Raw genomic sequence first — 21,930 nt, 5'->3', positions numbered from 1 at the left:
AATGGAAGGCTGAAGAGAGGACTCCAAGTTAGGTCAGAGTATTTGCTGAGCAAGCCTGAGAACTGAAGTTCAGATCCTAGCACTCATATAAAATCCCCAGTGTGGCGACACACACCTGAAACCCCAGTGCTTGGGGACAGGAGATGGAAGGATTTCTATAGCTTGTTAGCCTAGCTCTGGTGCAGTGAGAGACTCTGCCACTCAGCATCTTCTCCGGGCCTTTCCCTGCATGTACAGGAGTGCACACACATGTGCCTCCACAGGCACCACGTCCACACATACATCCAATATTGAATGAGCATACTTAGTGTCCTTTGGGGGTGCAGTAGATGTGGCATAATAGCCTGCACATCTGTGGGAGCACAATGCCTATTTATCTGTGTGTTTAAATTCTTCAAGTCCAAACCTTCAGGCTTACAAAATTCCTTCAGGTTTTAATTCTGCCGTAGTTGTTTCAACTTCCCATTCTTTCCCCACCTGCCATTTCTACCTGCCAAGCACCAACTGAGGCAACATCGTGAAATAAACCACAGTATGAATAAAGTCAAATTCAGTTAGAAAAGAAATCCTACAGAAAAACACTACAAAGAAGAATGGTGTGTCCCATCTTTAACTAATGACTGCAGATTATCTCCCCCCTCCACCCCTCAGTATGTAAAAGAATCTAACAAGTAAAAATTGGCAATGAAGAAGGCTAAATATGTTTAAAGGAATGGAAAGAGATAGGAGCTGGTGCTGCCATGGTACCAACCATACATCAATGACAGGGAGCAGGGGGCTCTCACCTGTGTCTCTAGCCTTCCTATGGGCCCAGGGCAGTTTTCCCATTTGAAAGCCAAAGAAAGAAGCATTCGCTATAGCTTAATAGCTTGCCAGCCTCCTCCGGTTGACTGATGAGGGAACTAACTCAAGATGAGAACCTTGCAGCCTTGAATCAGAACTGTCTTTGAGGGTTGGAGTGATCGCTGTTGATAAAGGTTTACTTTGCAGGTGTGAGGACTGGAGGCTGATCTCTAGAACTCACATCCAAAACAAAGCCAGACATGGTCGCACACCTATAATCTCAGCGCTAGGGAGGTGGAGGGGAGGAGATCCCTGCAGCTCCCTGCCTGGTGAGCCTCGCCTACTCTGTGCTGCAGGTTCCTGTGGGAGACTCCCTAAAGACATCATGAACGGCACCTGAGGAACAACACCACCTCTACATCAACAGTTCTGAATCTGTGGGTCACAACCTCTTTGAGGGTCAAATAACCCCTTAATGGAGTAACTTAAGGTTATTGGGAAACACAGATATCTATATCATGAGTTGTGATAGTAGCAAAATTACAGTTATGAAGTAGCAACCAAAATAATTTTATGATTGGGGATCATCACACCATGAGGAACTGTATTAAAGGGTCACAGCATCAGGAAGGTTGAGAACCACTAGCTTAGACGCACGTGAATGCATGTGCCCATGAATATGCACATACATGAATATGCACACACATGAATATGCACACATACATGAATATGCACATACATGAATATGCACACACACACTGGAGTTACTGTTTCATGATAATTAGTGTAATGCATGCCTTTCTCATTCTTTGCCCCTCCTCTGCGCTTTGCCCTCTGCTGAGAGTCTTGTACTACTGGATGAAATACCTAAGAGAGATCCTGTTGGAATTTTGAGGGTCCGCTAACCATAAGTCATTGGGAGTAAGGAGGTCTACTCACAGTTCGGGGTTGACATCATGGTCAGCAGGCTGTTGACCGTCTCCATCAGGTCGTGCTGCTGCTTCTGAAGGACTGAGTTGTTCACCGTGGCTGTCACCAGCTTCTTCTCCAGCTCATCGATGACTGAGCTCTGCTTGGACACCAGCACCTGGAGCTGGTCCTTCTGCTCTTTCATGGACTGCAGCTGCACACTATGCTTATCCTCCATGGCCAGCACTTTCTTTTCTAGGAAGCTAACAGCAAAGGTGTTTTATTGTTTTATAGTTCTTTCTAGTCTTAATTTATAAAGATGCATTACCGCTCATAGGTTCAGTTAAGAGTATACTGATTTTTAACTGGAACTTTTTCCTGTAATATTAAACATGAGAAAACAATTCCAAGTGCATAGGATTATGTGAATGGTAATGGTTCAAGATCATGAACTCCTTCCAGGTACAGACTCCTGCAGTAAAGGCTTGTGGTAGCTGCTATGGCCAGTGAGGTGACTAACTAACCCGGGGCCTTCTGTACCCGTGTACACAGTGGCTCTGTGCTTCATGGCGGAGCCCTTTACCTGCATGGCCACTCGGCCCCAGAGTTAGTTTTAGAATAAGAGAGAGAGATAAAATGAAGACCGCAAAGTAGATCTAACTTCTGCCAGTGAATCTAAAGGTGCCATGGTGGTGATTTGGGGAGACATGTTGATCCTGATAAGTGTTTTTAGTTTTGCTTAAATCTATAAAGAAAGCAATTTTATTTAGAAGAAATTTTTGAAGACTGTTGAGAAATCATTTGTGGGATATGAAATATCACATTTTTTTCCCCATCAAATTCTTTAAAATCTTAGGCTGGTCAGAACTGAAGACAGGAAACACCCATCGAGAGATCTGACGTCATCAAGGAAATTTGTGATGTATTTGATGAGGAAACTTTATTATTCCATCCCATATTTGTAACAAAAGAGAAGACAATTTGTGCAACTAATTTATAAGATTCTTGTTCCTTCCGTGTGGTTCTCATTATTGACGGTCTTTGTTTTCATTTTTTTATGGGAAATCAACCTTTGTGTACCCGTCCCTGGGAAAGCAGCCCGACACAGGGCCCTCAGGTAGATTTTTAGCAGTGCGAGTTGTGGAGCGCTGTTGGTGTGAGTCATAGAAAATTTCACTTTGGTAGGTGTGTGGCAAGGTGCTTTTATTGAGAAACCTCAAGATTTAAATATAAACTCAAAAAATGATTTTAATTATTGAAAAGGCACATTATTTATTGACCCAGGTCAGTTAAACTGAGGGAAATGTAAGGGTTTAAATTAGGGCTGGAAGGCAAGGGGTTGTTTAAGCAAGAATTACGAGAAGCCACAGCTACACTGTGGTTGGAAACACGTTCACTGTAGGAGAAAAAATAAAAACAACTTGGTTTATAAAGAAATCTCACCAAATCCTGGAATGAATTTTAAAATATAGTCTAAGCTTCTATGTATTTCAAAGCAGTTCTCTGAGCAGCTGACTTTGTGTACCGAAGTTTATTCCAACAGTGGCTATAAAATAAGGAACAATAGTCGGACTTGTCTAGGAAAAAGGCAAACATTGAGGGTAAATAGTTAACCCTTCATAGCCACAGCATTGATTGTGTGGAGTCAGGAGCACTGGATTGAAATTATTGGGGAAGGGTGCACCCAGGCTAAAGTTGTACACCCCCTCTTTTTTTTATTGCTCCCTAGATAGTACAGCATCCTAGTGAGCACAGCTGTTACATCATGCGAGGTGTTCTCTGTAAGCATCCTAGGAACAATCTAAACATAGAGGAGGATTATGAAGGCTATTCCCCATCTTATATAGGGGACTTGTGTATTGATGGAGGTGATATCCAAAGTGGATTATAGATCCAATCCCCTATGCATCCTGGATGATGGGAGAGTTTACAGAGAAGACACTGGGTGGCATTGTGAGCATATTGACTGATTCTGAAGCCTCAGGAAGAAGCAGTCATCAGTACCAGAGCATGTTCAACAAACTGAGCAGTGCTGCCTCTTTGAGAGGCAGGGTGCTTACAGCAAGTCAGAGTTCCCACCAGCATCCCCAGGAACCTCGCCAAGGGAAGCTAAGATTGCAGCGTCTCAGTTAGCATCTCAAGTTCTCATTTCTTACCATGCAATAGGGAAATTTCAAATAGGAAAGAAAACTGTTCCAGTAAGAAAAAAACTCTATTTACTTTTCAAGCTCATAAATAAAAGATAGGGTCTACCTGGCTACTCAGAGAACAAGAAGAATAACTGCAGCTTAGGTTTTCATTAACACTGAGGATGTGGCGAGCCCATGTCCATCCCTTCTGGATAAAGACTGACACTCTCCATGTCAGACACAGTCTCAGCTGAAAACAAAGAAGTGAGCACCACATAGATTGTAAAGCTACTCCCTGGTGGCCCCCAATAGATGAAAACAGTTTACTCTCATATAGATTATGTTGAGATTTTTAAATACTTATTTTAAATATCGGCACAACTATATTTCACATTACCTTTTCCTTTTACTTCATCATAAGCTTTTGAACATATTTACTGGTGCATATGAACGAGTAAGCAAGCAAGTGTGGAGACAGTGGGTGCATGCCACTGTGGCATATGGAACTCCTTGGACAGTTTTGTGGAGTTGGTTCTCTCCTTCCACCTTTGTGTATGTCTGGGAATTGAACTCAGGTTGTCAGGCTTGTCTGGCATGTACTTTGTCCTGCTGAGCCACCTCACTGGACCTCACCGTTGGTTTTAAAAAGAAAGTAATGCACAATGAAACAGATGCTCATTTCCAGCTTTTCTGGTGTGCTTCATCTCACAATAAACAAGGTCCCCAGCAAACATGGCAGTGCATGCCTTTAATCCCAACACTAGGAAAGCAGGCTAGCCTGGTCTCCATGCTAAGTTTCAGGCAAACTGTAATTACATAGTGAGAACTCCCAAAGGCCAAGAAGTGTAGTGAGGCTGATATTAAAGGCCTCGGACTGTGTTACTTCTTAGCCCCACTAGTGTTTTGTGTAGATTAAACTGCATATGTTGAGGAAATTTTGAAAGATTCCTTCCAAGTCTTTAAAGGGCCAGAATGAAAAACAAAATTCAAAACTAATCAGAAGTATTGGGTCGGGTCAGAAATTTTCTCTAAATTCTCCTTGCCTCTAGTTCTCAGAGCCTGTGACCTGTATATGTTCCAGGCATTATCTAGGGGGAGATAAGCTTATAGTCGTGGGTAGGCTGTGTATATGGAAAGGGTACAATTCTGAATCTCAAGTATTTTATAGCATGAGTACCTGTTCTTATCTTGTAGTTTGTTTATTTCACTGGTCTGGTCCAAAATCTGCTTTTCCAATTTGTTGGTGGAAATAGAATGTTGGAGAAGCTGCAATTCGAGTCTTGTCGTCTGGTTTAGAACCTGCACATAACAAAGAGAATTACTGCCTACCGTCTTGATTAGTACAATAAATGCCCTTTCTTGATTCAGTCATCAAACTGATCAGAAGACATATTATCCATTAACTCAGCTGTCTTGTTTTGACACGTGAGTTTCTTTTGTCTTATGCCATAAAACATGATCATATCTAAGCCTCCATTTCCATCTTCCAACTCTCCCCGCAAACACAGCCTCCACCCAACTTTTTTTTTTTTTTTTAATAACCAACCAAGTCCATATGAGTTTGTGTGGGGCCATCTGATGCAGCGCCGGAGATCTTCTAGTGCCCAAAGAAAAGTATAGTCTCCCTGCCCCAGCAGCTGCTAACTGCCAGTAGCTCCTCAGTGAGGGATGGGCCTAGTGTACTCCACCCCATCCGGGCCTGGCACTTTTTTTATGCCCATAAAGATTTAGGTGTCATGAAACACACCTAACTGCATTATCTATTAAGTCTTTTCATAGTAAACGAGTAACAGCTCTGGAAAGCAGCTAGTATCAAATCATATATTATGTTTCTCCTTCCTTAACATTTTATTGTTTTATATAACAAAACAAATGGTGATATTAAATAACCACTTTATAGATCAAAACTTATAAAGGAATAAAAAATTGCCACAACCTAGCTAAATGTCTCAGCGAGGAAAGGTACTTGCCACCAAGCCAGATGACCCAAGTTCACTATGCAGGATAGAGCAAACTCCTGCAAATTGTTTTTTGACCTACACACATATACATACACATACACCGCGGGTGTGCAAACACACACACCCCATGCATTCGTGCATGCATGCATGCAAACTAAATAAATCTAATAATTTTATTTTAAATAATTTTCCTCTGCTCAAAAATTTCTGTGAGCGGACAAGGACAGCCACACGCCTCCTGTGCGGTGGTGGAAGCTCACGCCAGCCTGCCGCCTCCCAGCTTGTGCCCACTTGTTAAGCCTTTTCTTTCTTCTGTTCTATTTTTCTTGTTCCTCATTTAAAAGTCTTTCTGACCAATTAGGGAATAATGAAATCTCACTATCCAGTGGAAGCCAGCGTTGGCCATTGTGTGGGCTCTTTGGTGCCTGGCTGCCTCCCAGCAGGAAGAATCGACTACTCACATCCTTGTGTGGTGTCACTCAGGATGTGATATCACCTGTTAATGGAAGTCTGAATTGTTGCCCAGCAACCAGGGACCTTGAAAAAGAATCATTGTTTGTGGGGGTCCTTGTCATCAGCACAGCCCTGGCCTGTCTCACCATGCAGGTGCCGGGCATGTCTGGTCCTTGTCAAGCCTGACTGAGGTCAGAGCAGAACGCTTCTGGAAATGAGCAGAGGACTGGCCTGTGGTTACAGTGCCGTCAGCAGCTTTGGCCTCTGTTTTCTCTCTTCAGACATTCAGTACCAGTTTAGTCATTCAAGAATGGCACAATTGGGTCTCCCCTTTGATCCATGAGAATTATGGAATGAGGACAGTTTTGGGGAGGCAGAGAAAGATGCCAGTAGAATCCTCTTGATACAGGAATGACACATGTATGTGTAAAAGGGGAGTATATATGTGGAGACGCGCACGTGTCATGGCACGCGTGTGGTGGTCAGAGGACACCATTCGGACTTGGTTCTCTCCTTCTGCTTTATTGAGGCAGGGTTCATCTTGCTTCTGTTGTGATGTATGCGAAAGGCTAGTCAACCCACATCATCTAGGGAGCTCTTTCTCTGCGTCCCTTTGTGCTTTAGGAGCACTGACCTTATGGATGGGCACCACTACATCAAACTGGGGTGTTCATGCTTATGTGGCAAGTGCCTTTACCCTCTGGAACATATCACCGACCATCATGTCAGCTCTCCAAAGGGGTCGTATAGTTAACAGATCTCAAGGTTCTGAGTTAGCATGCTGTCCAGGTCAGGTAATGGCTGTCAGACCTCACCTCCAGCTACGTATGGTTGTCTAATATCCCCAGTCTAGAAGAGTTGTGCATCTAACCAGAAATATTTGTATGTTATGGAACCTGTTCCATACTACCAGCCGTCAGTGCCCAACAGCTGCTGTCAATGGGACAGAGAGCCTCAGTCAGCTCTCCGTGTCCTTCCTGGGGCTCACCCGTGCTGATGTGTTTATTTGGACTCTGCAGCTGTTTTCTCTCCATCCCTGGCCTGTTTTCCTGTTAGCCTCAGTCATAGGATGTCTAACTTTGTGGTGGCATTTTTTAAATCCTGTGATCTTACACCGGATGTCACAAAGGTTTGCATAGTTGTTCTGTGTTCTGATGTTATTTTTTGGTTGTATCAGAAAAAAAAAAAGCAAGAAATGCTCTGCTGTGATTAAGGATGTTTTGGAAGAGTCTGGCATCCCCCAGAGTTACTGTCAAAAGCTGCAGAATATGACTTAACCATTACTGTTATTTTATCAATTGGGTTTTTAAATAGATGCACTGTTTCTTTTTAAACTACTATATCTCGTCATGTTAGCATGTATTAGCAAGGAGGATTAAATCTATAATTGTGATCTGGGGAAAATGTGTGTTCCTTATATTGTTCCTGAATGCCTGATATTGTTGAAGGATGATAACCAAATAAATTCCTTACTCTGATTTTTTTTTATAGAAGTTTTTGATCTTCTGTTATCTCTCCATAAACATTTTTTAGAAAGACTCTGAAAGACAATGTCACCATGCTAGCAGTGTCTCGGGGCGTGAGAGGCCAGTGGTTCCTCTTCTGGGATTCATGCTGTCTTGTGCTGAGGTCTAGCAGTTGGTCCTCTTAGTTACAGCAGCAGGTGGGGCACTGAATATGGGGGTGGTTTACAGTGAGGCCCTCTGTGAATTTTGTAAAGAATTGGTATATCTTAGAGCATGATGATACACACTTGGTTAACAGTTATCTCAACTTCAGGGTTAGATTTAAGAGCAAGGTTTCCCACTGTCTGCTTCATGGCTTCTGTTTCTCAGATATACAAAGCAGAAAAACTTGGAAATGAAAAATAATATCTGGAGTGTAGAGGAGGCCAATGAAGTGAAGGAGCATTTATATTAGCATATTAAGCTGTGCATATTGCTAGGGGACCCCATAGCCCCAGTTGCTAACTGTAACTGTCCCTAAATTTCTCAGTTCTGTAGCCACCGCCTTTCTCCACAGCCAGTGTCTGTACCTTTCCACCATTCCTCTACACAGCCAGCCACAGGCATGTGGTCTGCTGGCTGCTGTACCAGGGGGTTTTGTCTGTCACTTACTTGGGCTTCCACATCAGTCAGTTTCCGAGTTTGGGCCGCTGTCTGATTCAGCAGGCTTGTTCCGATCTCTATCATCACAGCCGTCTGGTTCTGCACCACATTCTGTTGGATCTCCACCATCTCCTTCTTCATGTTGTCCTGAATGTAGTTCTCCAACTAGGAAGGAGATGGGATGGACAGTCATTAGTTAAGCGGCTAGAGTCCTGGTTCCTAAGTATTTGTCCCTTGCCTCTTGTCTAAAACACCGTATTTAGGGTGATGGGAAGACTCAGCTGCTTAGCACTTGGCCCTTTGAACATCGACTTCCTTGTATGTAAGTTAGCGTCTCCAATGGCTCAGTCGAGCACCTCAAAAATAAGGCTGTGCTCCTACATCATTGTGTGTGTGTTCCTTGGTGCTCAAAAAATCATTTTCCTTTTTAAAATGGCAATCTGATGATGCGAGCTATTAATTGACCCAATCTATAGCTTAGGGACAAAAATTATTTTTATTCTTTTTGTACAAAGAAGAGTGTTTTTATGCTAAACTGAATATGAAGCGGAGTCTAGCACCTGTCTTTAAATCTGAAGGTCTCTATGGCGGGTCATTGGGTCAGTCATCAAAGCTCTTCCGAACACATTGACCAGCGATGACCCACTTCTGCTGTAAAGAGTAAGAAAGTAGTGTGGGAGGAGTAGAGTTCCTCTCTGAGTGCTCAAGGGTGTCCTTGTTAGGCAGACTCGTGTCGTGGGTCCTGGTGGGTGCTGTGCGGTCCATGGATTTGCACTCTTTACTCTGCTGTTCCCACTGTTGTTTGCTCTGTGCACTGCCCTGTCCATCCATTTCCCACCTTCCACACAAGCTCTCTGTTTAGCTGACAGGCATTCCTTGCTGTTCCTCAGTTGCAGACTCCAACAGTGTGACATGGCCTAAAGCTCTCTGGTCATCTATGAAAGTGTGAAGACAAAGCCTCCATCACGCCATGGAGGTGAAATGCTGTAAACCTCCAATAGCTATGGGTATAGTATCCTTCATAATGCACTGCTTACAGAATGCATGGGCAGCACTTGGCATGTATGAGCCTGCATCACAACCAGCTCATCCAAAACTGTCCTCCATACCCAGCAAAGACAACATTTGCAGGGATATGTTCTGGGAGTCAAAAACTAGGAAGGAGTCCTGAACCCGAAGTGTAGATCTATGCTCAGAACCACAGTCTACAAGCCTACTGCAAATGAGGATCTTGATTTCCCTTTTTCCACTCTGAAACACGGAACTAGAGAGGGAAAATGAACCCCTAATGCCTCCCTCCCCTTTTCCTAGGTAAAATGTGCTTGCAAATGTCAGAGACAGGAGAATGTGAAGGGAACATTTAAATGTAAAATTCGACTAGGAACTTTTTTTTAAAAAAAAAAAAAAGCTTAATTATTAGAAATAAAATTTCCTTATTTTGTTACCCTATCTTTTTCTAAGCTTGAAGACAAGCAATTCTGAAAGGTCAACAGTCCAGGAAGAGGCAGGGGAGGAGGACACAGCCATGTGCATGGAGATGCTGTGTGTAATCACAGCCATGTACATGGATATACTGTGTGTAATCACAGCCATGTACATGGATATACTGCGTGTAATCACAGCCATGCACATGGATACACTGCATGTAATGCTTTTGAATCAATTAAATGCAGTTTCTTTGGGGGCAGTGCCTTGAAATTGCAGGGTGGGGAAAGTGGCCCACCAACGGTAACATCGAGTGGCCAGTTTTACTGAAAGTAAAGTTCTGAGAAGCTGTGAGCGGCTTGAGAAAGAAGACATTAACTTTTCAGAAGCAGTCCAGCAGCAGCAAGGCCTGTTCATTGCTGGCCACATCTCAGCGCTCTCTAGTGTTTCTGCGAGCTCAAAATGACCCAGCTGAGAGCCAGCACTTGCAAGCACACTGTTAACTCATCCCCCTAGCCCCTGCATGTTCCAGCCTTTTAACAGCCAGCAGTGGTATAGCTCCAAATTAGCTTGAGACTACCTTCCTATTCAGGGTTTCAGAATGTTTACAAACAGACTGCCTCACTGGGTTCGCAGCTGCTTCGGCCAACAAGAAAACTAGAATTAGGGCAGCAGGTATTGTCTGGTGGTGAAGTGCTTGGCCAGCATATACAAGGCCCTAAGTGCCATCCCCGGCACCATGAAAAAGAAAAAGAAAGTGTGGAATCAAAGATTATCATTACCAGTCATGTCTCCCAAGAGTGTCATGACTGAAGAGTCTGCTTTTCCTCTCCAAAGACTAGTACTAATTTTTGAGATGGGAAGGCTATGGTTGTTTATACAATAATGTGAAGATAGCCATTTCCAAACGAAGGTCTCCTTCATACAGTAGCCATTCTACAAATCATGACATCTCAGAGAACCTAAGACTAACTCTAGACATGAAACTCCCAGCTGACCCACAGAGACAGATAGACCTTGAAACTGTCCTGTCTCCAGACAAAGTGTAAATTCATTCTTTTCTAATTGACCAGCCGGGGTCTCTTTTAGGTCAGGGTTTCTTATTGTGTTTAATCCCTGATAGCAGAAATCTGCTTAGCGAAGCTCATTCTGCCATAAGAAGTCAGCCTGAGGGAAGACAGGGTAAACAGAGCTGTTCTCCCTTGGGCTCCCTTTTAAGTCATCCACACTTAGTGGCTGTTAGCAACAACAGCACCAGGAGCCTCCCTGAGTCTCCCCTGGAGGGGCATGGTTCTTATTTCATGCGCAAAGTTTTGTATACTCACTCTTCTCGTAGACCGTTGATATCAGTGTCCTGTGATCATGCCCTGACAGTGGTCTGTAGGCACAAGTGTCTAGAAAGATACCTGTATACCTGTGAGAGGTTTACCCTGTGTTGGAATGTTCACCTCTAATGGTTGAAGCACCTCTAGGATGATGAACCCTTACTGTTCCTGTGCTCAGAATGCAGAGGATCTCTGGGTCTAACACTACAGTGTGTTGTGATTCTTTAGTTGGAAAATATTGTTGCTTAATGTTGGATATACTCCTGATGCAATCCTTAAAGTCTGGCAACAAATCGAAGCTTGGCTGTCCTAATAAAATACATTAACACACGCATATGTGTGTATAATGTCAAATATGTTCTAAGCTTTAATTGCCCCCTTAGCCTTTTGAATGATGAGATTTGACAGGAAAAGTAAGTCTATTTGTGAGACAGCCATACAGGTTGATTATACATTAAACTCTCTCTCTCTGACTAGCTTCATTATTTTTTAGAAGGAAAAGAAAATCATCTTGTACTTTGCAAGTGCAAGGAGAAAGGAAAACACATATATTGTGCAGGAATTGCCTTCAGCTTAGAGGTCTGATGTTGGCCCCTCGACAACAGCATCTGCTTGTTGAAGGTGCTAGTAGATGGTACGCAGAACTGAGTGGCCCCATACCCTTTCACTAGTGAGTTTCTGTTCTGGGAAATTAAAAATAATTTGATGTTTCTTTGGACATACTGCCTCACTTGATAAGCAAAATGCTGTAACTGTTCTGACAGATGGGATGCCCTTGTTTGTTGTGTAGCAGGGTCTCTTATATCAGGCCTGGCCTTGAACTTGTGAACCTTCTGTCTGCCTACCAAGTGCTTAGATTATTGGGGAACCCGGCCATGCCCAGTCTTTTCCGTCTCCATCCCCACCTTCTCCTCTGGACCCTAAGGCAGTCCTTGCCTTCTCTTCCACCACCCTGTCTTCAGAGTACGGGAAACCAAATATAAATTTGATCGCTCTGTGACTTGTCTTGTTCCCTGACTTTGTCTGGAAATGAATCTCCATTCTTTCACATGGTAATGTCCAGGACTGACATCCTCTGTATTAGTCTGGCTTTGTTGTTAAGACAGAAGCCCAGAGGGTGGGTTCTCTGGCAAGGAAAGAGGTGTAATTAGGCTCAATGGACTGGGTCAGTGGCAGAGTCTTGCCTAGCATTTGCAAAGACCTGGGCCCAATTAGTTCACTGTTTGGGAAACTCAAAGTCTAAAGAACATGATGGACAGCTTCCCTGGCAACATGACACCACAGGTTATCACTGCAGAAGCTCGTGTGCAAGGGAAAGATCAAATAGTGAGACAGAAACCAGAAAGACCAGAAGGGGACAGTCTTGCTCCTTCATAACTCTCTTGGAAGACCTAACCAGGGTCCCAGGAGAGCTACTTTAATCCCTTCCTAGGGCAGTGCCCCCCAGTGACCTATGGCTAGACTCGCAAATGATGGGTCCCACCATTTCCCAAATCTGTGACACGGAGGACAAAACTTGCACCACACAAACCAGTGGGAGAGTGCAAATGCAAACCAGAGCAGTCTCAGCTTTGGGAGCACATGGCCTTCCGGCTGTGCCTGTTTGCACAGAATATTAGGATAGTATTAAAGACACATTAGGAGAGCAGCTCCTCTGGTGGAGAGAATGGGACCTCTGGCCTGGATGGTGTCCTGACACTGCCGCTGGGCCAGTCAATCACCTGGCCAAAGGACTCCTCCTAGGAAGGCAGACTCACTGTAAGCCGTTCTAAAGAGAGAGGTGGAATAATTACCCCTTTAACGAGATACTGTGTTGTCTGTCCCAGAGTTCCCATCCCTAACTCAGTCTGAGAGAGTGCAGCCCTGCCGTGCACCTTCAGAAGCCTGAAGAATTTCAGAGTTTTCTGAAATTCTCAGAAAATAGTGCCCTGTGCTGTTCTGTGCGTGAGTCATGTTTCCCCCAATACTCTGGGCTTCCTTAGTCTTTACCTGCCCCAGGAGGGGGGAGTGGTTCTTTTAGACTCTAATATAATTGTCTTTAAGCTTCCATTTGAGTCCATTCTTAAATTCTTAATAAGACTAAGAAGGGGCCCCCATTTCCCCTGCATGAGGCTACTCAGGACCTCCCAGCTCCCCTGTCCCTGGAGCCCTTCCCTCCTATGTTCACACTCTTCCCCTCTGTGCTCCTGAAGCAGGGATGCATTCTGATTTAAAAAGAAAAAAGTGCTGTTTAATTTATTTTTAAATCCACCACTGGAAGCGAATGTTCATGTTCATTTTGGAAACTAAATGTCTGTAACCATTTCCATATACACCCTTAGAAACAACAGCCCAAACATTTGCTCTTATAATTAGTCTGAAATTTCAAGTGCAAGATTACCAAGTCCAGGGATTCTGTGTGGGGATGGCTTTTGACCTAATGTTCTCTAGTCTTTGTCATGGGGAAACTCTGAGGCATCCTTTGAGGTCTCCAGACAGAAAAGTGGCAGTTCCTGGACCCTCCCCCTCCTTACGGCACCGCTCTGTTGATTTTGGTTTTCAAGTCTCTAGCTTTTGCTGCCTAAGCATCTGTGTTCTCAGCAGTGTTGCTGGAGGATGCTGAGATTAAAGGGGATGGGACAGGAGGCTCATGCTTCAGAGAAGCCTTTGTCTTTCTAGGATATACGTGGGAGGCCCATAGACAAAGACATATCCCCACAGGTCATGTTCAGATGCCCCCCACAGCTAGGAAGCCATTGTCTTGATTATCATGTTTGTATACCATCTTACATTATATGACCTAGGGACACCCACATCAGAGCAAATAGCCCACTTCTGCTTTCCAGTTCTGCCTCTTTTGCATAGTCAGTGTAAGGCAGCTTAATCCAGGGGGAGACAGAAGCCAGACCTCTCTCTGGCCTTAGCTCCCAGGTGGTTGACACATAGGACATCTCTTAAACAGCAGTCTGTCTTCCATTTCCCATGGCCATGGGACCACAGCCTCTGTAAGGTTTTTCCAGAACACTCTAACAGAAAGTCACTCGTTGGTTAATCTGAGTGACTTTCTGTTATCTGTTGTATGTTATCTCCAGACATGCTTCTTTTGCTACCTTCATAATCATGAAAAGACGAAATGACATCTTGATGATCCCTGTCCATCACAAAGTCATAGGTGGGAATTGCTGGCCTTGGCTGGCAGCCTTGTCTCTAACTCCTGAGATGGCACATCTCCACTGAGTCTATGTTCCCACCCAGTGCACTGTCAACTCACACCTGGCTTGTTCTTAGCCTTCTGAGACTGTACTCTTTTCTGTGTTGTTGGGGTGCCTTTGCCTGTACCCCTTTGCTGCTGTGTCTACCCTACTGTCATTGCTTCAGATCTGACTTTTTCCCTCAGCAGATGCCACTCTGAATGTATGAAGGTTTAATAAAACTTTGAAGAGTAGAATGGACATTTTATTTAACATAGGATATCTTACTTTATAAAAGTATCATCTAGAGAGCTGTTGAGGTATACCTGTTAGAGCACAGGCCCATGCCACCTTACAGAGGCCTGTACGTCAAGGGATAAAATGTGGCAGAGCCTCCAAGACCAGATGTCCATATGCAAAGCGGAGCAGCATAGCACTCTGCTGCAGCAGAATGCTTTTTATATCCTTTTTTTTTTTTTTAATCTCAGTGGATTCTCACATTCTTAGCTTGGGTTTCCCCAGGATCAGAGCCTGAGACCCAGGCAGGCATACAGGAAGTCTATTTAGGGAGTAGTCCCAGAGAGTGGCCGTGGAGGGTGGTTGAGGAAGGCAGCAGAGAGGGACAGCCAATTTAAACATGAGGATTCTGTTGGCCCAGCACACTGGTCACTGGTGAGATTCCCCAGAAGACCTGGGGAACCCTGAGAACCGTCCTTCAGTGAGCATGCTGGCCCTGTAGACGCCCATCCGTGTGCTGTCGTCCAAAGTCTCCCACTGCATTCACACCAAGTGTTGTCAGCCAGGGGTCTGGAGGAGGGTCCCCATCAGGGTCAGTCTCTGGGAACAGCCCCAAGGGTTGAAAGTAGGCACCACAAGTGTCCCCTGTGATGGCAGGCTGCCTCTATTTCGGGCTCTTTAATAGGGGGGAGTTGAGGCTGATAAACCTGAAATGTTCCTTTCAGTGTCCCCCAGACCAGGATCCGCGCGCTGACAGAGCAGTCTGGGTGGGGTGGGGGTTTTGAGCTGTGTCAAATGTGGCCTTTGACTATAAGCTCCAAGCCAGCAATTTGTGTGGTGGCTGTGGGAGAGCAGCAGCAAATCTGAAAATGACCCATCTGAGAGGGTGAGAATGCAGACCGGAAATGCCAGCTGAAGTCCCTACAAGAGGACAGCAGGCATGACCTCGCCTAAGCTGGGGCAGCCCAAGTATGGAGAAGAAATTCCTTTTAACCTCAGCAAATAAGTTGCATCCAGGAGATTCCACAGTCTTCTGCCTTATATCTGCTAGGGAAGTTAACTAGTTCATTGTTCTGCTTATTAAAGGTGAGATGAGCCTGGGAGTACAGGTGATCTTAAAAAAAGCTCACAATCTGCCCTGCTGTGTGCTGCCACTATGGACAGATGCCAACCAAGCCCTCCGCTTCCTTATTTCCTCTTTCTAGTAGCAATTCAAAGATGCAAAGGCTTTCAGTGGAGAGAAGTCTGAGCTGCTAAAGTGTAGACAGGGTTAGCTTGCATGAAGATTCAGTAGTGCACCTGCCATCCTTTACCTATCGTGATGTGCACCTGCCGTCCTTTACCTATCGTGATGTGCACCTGCCGTCCTTTACCTATCGTGATGTGCACCTGCCGTCCTTTACCTATCGTGATGTGCACCTGACGTCCTTTACCTATCGTGATGTGCACCTGCCATCCTTTACCTATCGTAATGTGCACCTGATGTGCACCTGCCGTCCTTTACCTATGGCGATGTGTACCTGCCATCCTTTACCTAATGGCGATGTGTACCTGCCATCCTTTACCTATTGTGATGTGCACCTGCCGTCCTTTCCTAATGGCGATGTGCACCTGCCGTCCTTTACCTATCGTGATGTGCACCTGCCACCCTTTACCTATCGTGATGTGCACCTGCCACCCTTTACCTATCGTGATGTGCACCTGCCATCCTTTACCTATAGTGATGTGCACCTGCCATTCTTTCCTAATGGCGATGTGCACCTGCCGTCCTTTACCTATAGTGATGTGCACCTGCCATCCTTTACCTATCGTGATGTGCACCTGCTGTCCTTTACCTATGGTGATGTGCACTTGCTGTTTTTTACCTATGGTGATGTGTACCTGCCGTCCTTTACCCATAGCACTGTAGCTTTGTCCCATCCTGAAATGTTGCCTTGGAGGACATTTCCTCAGTGTGGGTGATGCCTTTCTCCTAGATAGTTTTCCTTCTCTTTTCTGAGCATCCTTCTATATGTTTTGCCCTAGGTTAGAAAACCTGTGTCTGTGGATGGGGTGGGGGTGGGGCATATGTGTATGTGTCCCTTCTTCATTAATGTGTAGCAGTGCAGAACTGGAGAGACGATGTAGTATAATGCCAGGAAGTTCCAGACCACATGGTGCTCTTTATTTTGTTGTCCACACTTTTCTAATTTAATGATTTTGTTACAGCTAAACTTTGCTTTTCTGACCTAGTTAGAGGGAAAACCATCCTCTTCTGTTTGATTAGATTATCTCTCCTTTAACCTCTGGTTCCGTTCCCACTCTTCCAAGTGTTGAAGGCCACAGTTTTTTCATATTTATTTTCATACTTGTAGTCCCTTGTGTGTGCATATTTCACAGGACTGCACATGTGCCTGCATCTTGCTGAAGCTAAAAGTGAACGGGCTTTTTATAACTCACATTACAAATAAAGATTATTTCACAAGGCCTTGCTTTACACATCAGTTTTTCAAGTTAAAATACATCTTTAAACATTTTAACGAACTTGTCTTAAATCTGATTCACAGGGTTTTGTTTTATATTTTATTTTATTTTGAGTCAAAGTCTCATGAAGTCCAGACTGACGTGGAACTCTCTGTAGCATTTTGCAAGCCTATCCTTGAACTCATGACAATCCTTCCTCAACCTACCTCCCAAGTCTGAGATTGCAGACAGGAGCCAACCATACCTGGATATGTATATATGCTTAGTTTTTAAAGAAAAAATTACTTCAGGGGCTGAGAATATAGCTCAGTTGACAGAGTTATCGCCCACTGTTCATGAAGCCCTGGCTTGATCCTCAGTACTGCATTGAAAACAGGCATGGTGGTACATGCTTGTTATCTCATCCCTCAGGATGGACTCAGTATTACAGAGTCGTGTTCATCTGTGTAGCAGATTAAGACAAGCCTGGGCTGCGCACAGATGAAACCGCAGCATAGGGGAGCCATGGCAGTACTCGGCACTCTCTGAAGAGTGGGACAAAGCATGCAATACTCCCTCTTCTAATTATGATTTACGTGAATTTCCCCATCTGAAATTTGATAGGAAGTATATGAAGTACTTGGCAGTGTAATTTTGGTGGTTAAATGGGGACCTCTGTTCACTTTGTAAGACTGTAGAAACCCCAAGCATGTTCCACTTCTGCCTGTGGCTCCTAGTCCATGAAAACTGCCCTGCAGAGCACATGCCCTGCGTTCTGTGGATGACTGGAGCTTGATTCCACTGAGAAGAGGCTTAACTGGGAACTGGAAACGGTGATTATGACTTCAGGCAAATCATCGAGTGTCTAATTATGTCTCCTGACCCAAAATAAGCAAGTGTCTACCACAAAATACACACTGTGCCGAGCTTCTCATCACAGCATTCCAGCTTAGGGCTGTGTTGCTTCTGACTCCTGTTCAGATGGAGTTGCTCATATTTCTGTTTCAGGGCCCACTCACGTTGGAGAAGGAATAGAACTATTCTCCAGGCAAGGATGGGAGCAGGAAAACAATTTGGTCATGAAATGAAGGCATGTGACTACAAACTGAATGTATTTCTTTTCATTTTGTGCATGCTTATGTATCTGTGTTTCTGTGTGTGTATCTCTATGTGTGTATGTCTGTCTGTGTATCTGTCAATGTGTGTAGAGGCCTTTATGTGTGTGTGTCTGTCTGTGTGTATGTCTATGTCTGTGTGTTTGTCTGTGTGGGCCTGTGTGTGTGTGTGTGTCTGTGTCTGTGTAGAGGCCATAGAGAGTTAGCTTTGTATATGCTCTGGCACCTGCTTTATTCTCTTGAGACAGGGTCTCTAACTAAACCTGGAGCTCACTGATTGGACTAGACACACACAAAGATGACAGACAGATAGACAGACAGATGGATGATAGAATATATAATATGCTGACTTAGGAATAAGTTATTGAATGAACTCTTATCTTAAAGACAATATCAAACTGTAAGCTTAATGTCATTGTACCCTATGTATTCCCTGCATTTCACGACTCAACAAAAAGAGCTTTAAAGGGCAAGATGTTTGAAAAGAAATATGTAACATATTTTACTATCATAGCATGATGGTGCTTAAAATGGGTTATTTCATGTCTTCCACCTGGGACTACCTACATAATGCCTGGAGAGTTTGCTTGGGAATGTGCGTTCCCTCCCTGAGAACTGTGGAGGAAACCATTCTCGCTGCGCAGGGAGGGTTAAAGGATGCAGTTAGGTAAATTAGTAATTTCACATTCCGAACCATGACTCTTTCCGGATCAAGCATAAAAGGCATGTGCCCTTGGAAGCCCAAGAAAGAATTCATACAGTTCCCATTAGTCTAAAAATAAATAACAAATAAATAAATGTCTGAGTCATGCATTGCATTTCGATGGAGTTCAGTGGCAGGGAGAACATAAGCTATGCTATGAATGGTGGCTTTGCCGAGTGCCCAACAGAATGAGGCCACAGTGCTCCGAGAACGTGAAATAAATGAACTGGTTGAATTTAATTCTGTCTTGAGTTCCTCCAGCACATGAAGTGTGTCACACTTTTGAGTGGCAGTGTGGAAACCTAAGTGAGACAGCTGTATCAGGACTGAGTGTGGCTCGGAGCTGGTTCCACCTGTTGGAAGCTGTCCTGCGGGTACCTCGGCAGGACAGGTGAATCCCAACCCAGCTCCACCTGCACTTCTGGACCAGCATTTTGAAGCTTTCCATGAAGCTTCAGTTTTCCTCGTTGGGAAAACTGGATAGAAACACTGCAGAGCTGGTCACAGAGCTCAGTTGTTACAGTGCTTGCCTGGTGTGCATGAGACTCTGGGTTCAGTCCGTAGCAGCGCATAAACTGGTCATGGTTACCAACACCCGTAATTCTGGCACTTAGGAGGCAAAGGTGGAAGGCTCACAGGTTTGAGCCTCACTACATAATGAGTTCAAGGATAGCCTGGGCTACAGGAGATCTTGCTCTATCTGAATAGGTGGAGGAGGAGGAAAGGGAAGCAGTTTACTGTGGTAGGTTAGCATTCCAAAATCAAGTTGAACAAATTAGCAAATTCAAAAGTACACACTAAGGCAGCCAGAATGCCTTTCCTGCAAACAGATAACACCATGGAGGGGAGATGAAAAATGCTCAAGGAAAACCCACTACATTCAACTCTAACTCTTGGAAGAACCTGTGTTCTGGGCCCCTCAGTCATAAGGTCTAATTGTCCTTCTGCAAAGCTGAGTTCTGGTGGCACTGTTGCAGAGAGCAAGCCCGGCAGGAAAGAAGATGGGCCAGAACATACAGAGGCAGCATCCACTTTGACTTCAAAGAAGCTGTGCAGTACCTATAGGCTATGTCCACTGCAGTCATGCTTAAGAAACAAATCTTTTCAGAAGGCTGAGACAAGTTTGAAGCCAACCTGGTCTACATAGCAATACTTTATCTCAAAAGAAAAAAAAACCTTAATGAAACATCATTTATTTCTTACAGGTTATGTGCATTTATGTTTTAATAAAGTTACTATTTACGTTTTTGGACCTCATATATCAGTCAGTTTATCTCTGAGGTATTCCTTTCAACCTCCAGGTGCTGTGAAAAAACAGTAACGGTAATCAATAAGATACTTTGGGTGCCAGGAACTGAGGAAGTTGGGGAGTGTATTGCATAGAGCCTTGTCTTTGATGTGATAGAATCCCAGCCCTCCCTCCCCTTTCCTTGAATATCCCAATTAAGATATTGCCTTTAGTTGTTATCTACCTGCTGGTTGGAAAACTAGAAACACAAAACAGAACTATTGAGTCATCTTAAAACTTTAGCAAAAGACTTCAATATTTTTCTAACTTCTGGGGGGCAGAGGCAGAAGGATCGCAGTGAGTTCAAGGTCAACCTGAACTAAAAAGCCAGTTTCAGGACAGCCAAGGCTACACAGAGAAACCCTGTCTCGAAAAGTAAAAATAAAGATTAAAAAAAAACAATCATGTTCCTTACGAGTTCGTTGGCAGGCTCTATCCTCTTTAGGTAAGAGCTTTTCCAAGCATCGAGGACTTGGTAGCGTGTTCTCAGAGCAGTGTGCTGGTGCCATGGGATCCTGTGCTCACCCTTGGGCCGGTTTGCTTGGGTGGTAGGTGGACGTACAGCATGGGCATCAGCTTTCAAGGGGTGGCCTTACCTATTACTGCTTAGGATTTATAGTTTGCACGTGTCCTATCCTCATTTGTTTGTGGGTGAACAATTGTGGAACTCTGAGTTATTCAGAAAAGCCAAATTGACCTGAGGACCACAGCCATATTGGAAGTAAAGCTTCAGCACGATTCTCCAAACACTTGTGGTGAAACTACAAGGTCCTTGACTCATTTTCCCATAATTAATTGCAATTCTGGAGATCTGCCCTCCCTCTCCAACCCCCTTGCCTTGCATGCACGGCTGTTCGAGTGGAAGCTAGTGGAAAATTCCCGTCCCCTTTCACTCCTCTGCCATGAGTTATAAAAAGCATGCCATTCAGAAATGACTTTTCTTCTGCGTGCTTAGATTTTTACTCACAAACTAAAGGGGGGGGGGTGAATTCTAAGAGCTGTGTTGTACTTAACAATGAGGTTAGGGACCACAGTACCCCTCTGAATTGCAGGGCAGCTGGCCCTGTCTGCTACTTCTTTGGGGGACTTGTGTTGGTATCACCGAGACCATCTGAATGCACTTCTTTTTCCGAACCATGGTAACATTAGCACCACAGGTCACTCACAGCCCACCCTGCCTGGTTCACTTGGTGGGAATGAGGGACACGCATAGAAGATAGCAGTAGCAGAAGTTTTCTTCATATTCTTTGTTTGTTTTAATCAAAAGATGCGTCATCTTGCCCCATTTTTAAACTAAAGCTCGCTGTGGTTATCCTGTGATTTGGTCCTGACCCCATGAGCAACTTTAATTTTATCAGTGATACAGGTCTCTTGGCAGCTTCCCTTGGCTCTAGGAATTCAGTTTCAAATTTAAGAAGTGTGGGTTCCAGCTTTGACCTTGCAGCTCTGCAACTTACTGTTGCAACTCCTGATGGAAGGATCTACCCTGGAGTTTTGACTGTTTGTTGGGGTCCACATTCTGAGTATTTGGTTCCTTGGAATCCCGACCCCCTCGTGGGGTGACTTACAAGGCCAAATCTAGAGCTGAATTGAAGGTGAGCCCCCAGCACTTTTTCTGTGTTCTAGTATTTTCCAGCTGGTAGGTGCAGAACGACCAGGATCTTTCATCATTCCTAAACCCTTCAGCCTCTATGACTTGCATTGCCTTTGAGGGCAAAGTCCTTACTAAGAGAGCAAGTACCTTCAGAATGACAATAGAAAACTAGGAGCTGGGATCTGAATCCTCTTCTCTGTCATTATCCCCAGCAGCCAGGAGCCCCACATGAGCCATTCCCAGCCAAGGACCTTGGTTCTCACGACACCTTTCTTCTGCGTTTGTGTG

The 21,930-nt window shown here is 44.4% G+C and overlaps 2 protein-coding genes across 7 annotated transcripts in view; one reads left to right on the top strand and one right to left on the bottom strand.

Annotated features, from left to right (window-relative positions):
* Mcph1 (microcephalin 1) overlaps window positions 1-21,930 on the top strand; it is a 194,206-nt gene that overhangs the window by 97,544 nt on the left and 74,732 nt on the right. The window lies entirely within an intron of this gene.
* The window catches only part of Angpt2 (angiopoietin 2), a 48,101-nt gene that overhangs the window by 13,820 nt on the left and 12,351 nt on the right, over window positions 1-21,930 (bottom strand). Inside the window, exons 2-4 of the mRNA XM_048456283.3 lie at window positions 8,353-8,508; window positions 4,999-5,120; window positions 1,723-1,955 (exon numbers count right to left, since the gene is read on the bottom strand). Coding sequence (XP_048312240.1) covers window positions 1,723-1,955; window positions 4,999-5,120; window positions 8,353-8,508 — 511 coding nt within the window. The remainder of the gene's footprint in view (window positions 1-1,722; window positions 1,956-4,998; window positions 5,121-8,352; window positions 8,509-21,930) is intronic.

The sequence above is a fragment of the Myodes glareolus genome, chromosome 23 (assembly GCF_982192425.1).
Source record: "Myodes glareolus chromosome 23, mMyoGla1.1, whole genome shotgun sequence".
NCBI lineage: Eukaryota > Metazoa > Chordata > Mammalia > Rodentia > Cricetidae > Myodes > Myodes glareolus.
Note: the sequence above shows the minus strand (reverse complement) of the source record. Positions and strands in the feature narration are given on the sequence as shown.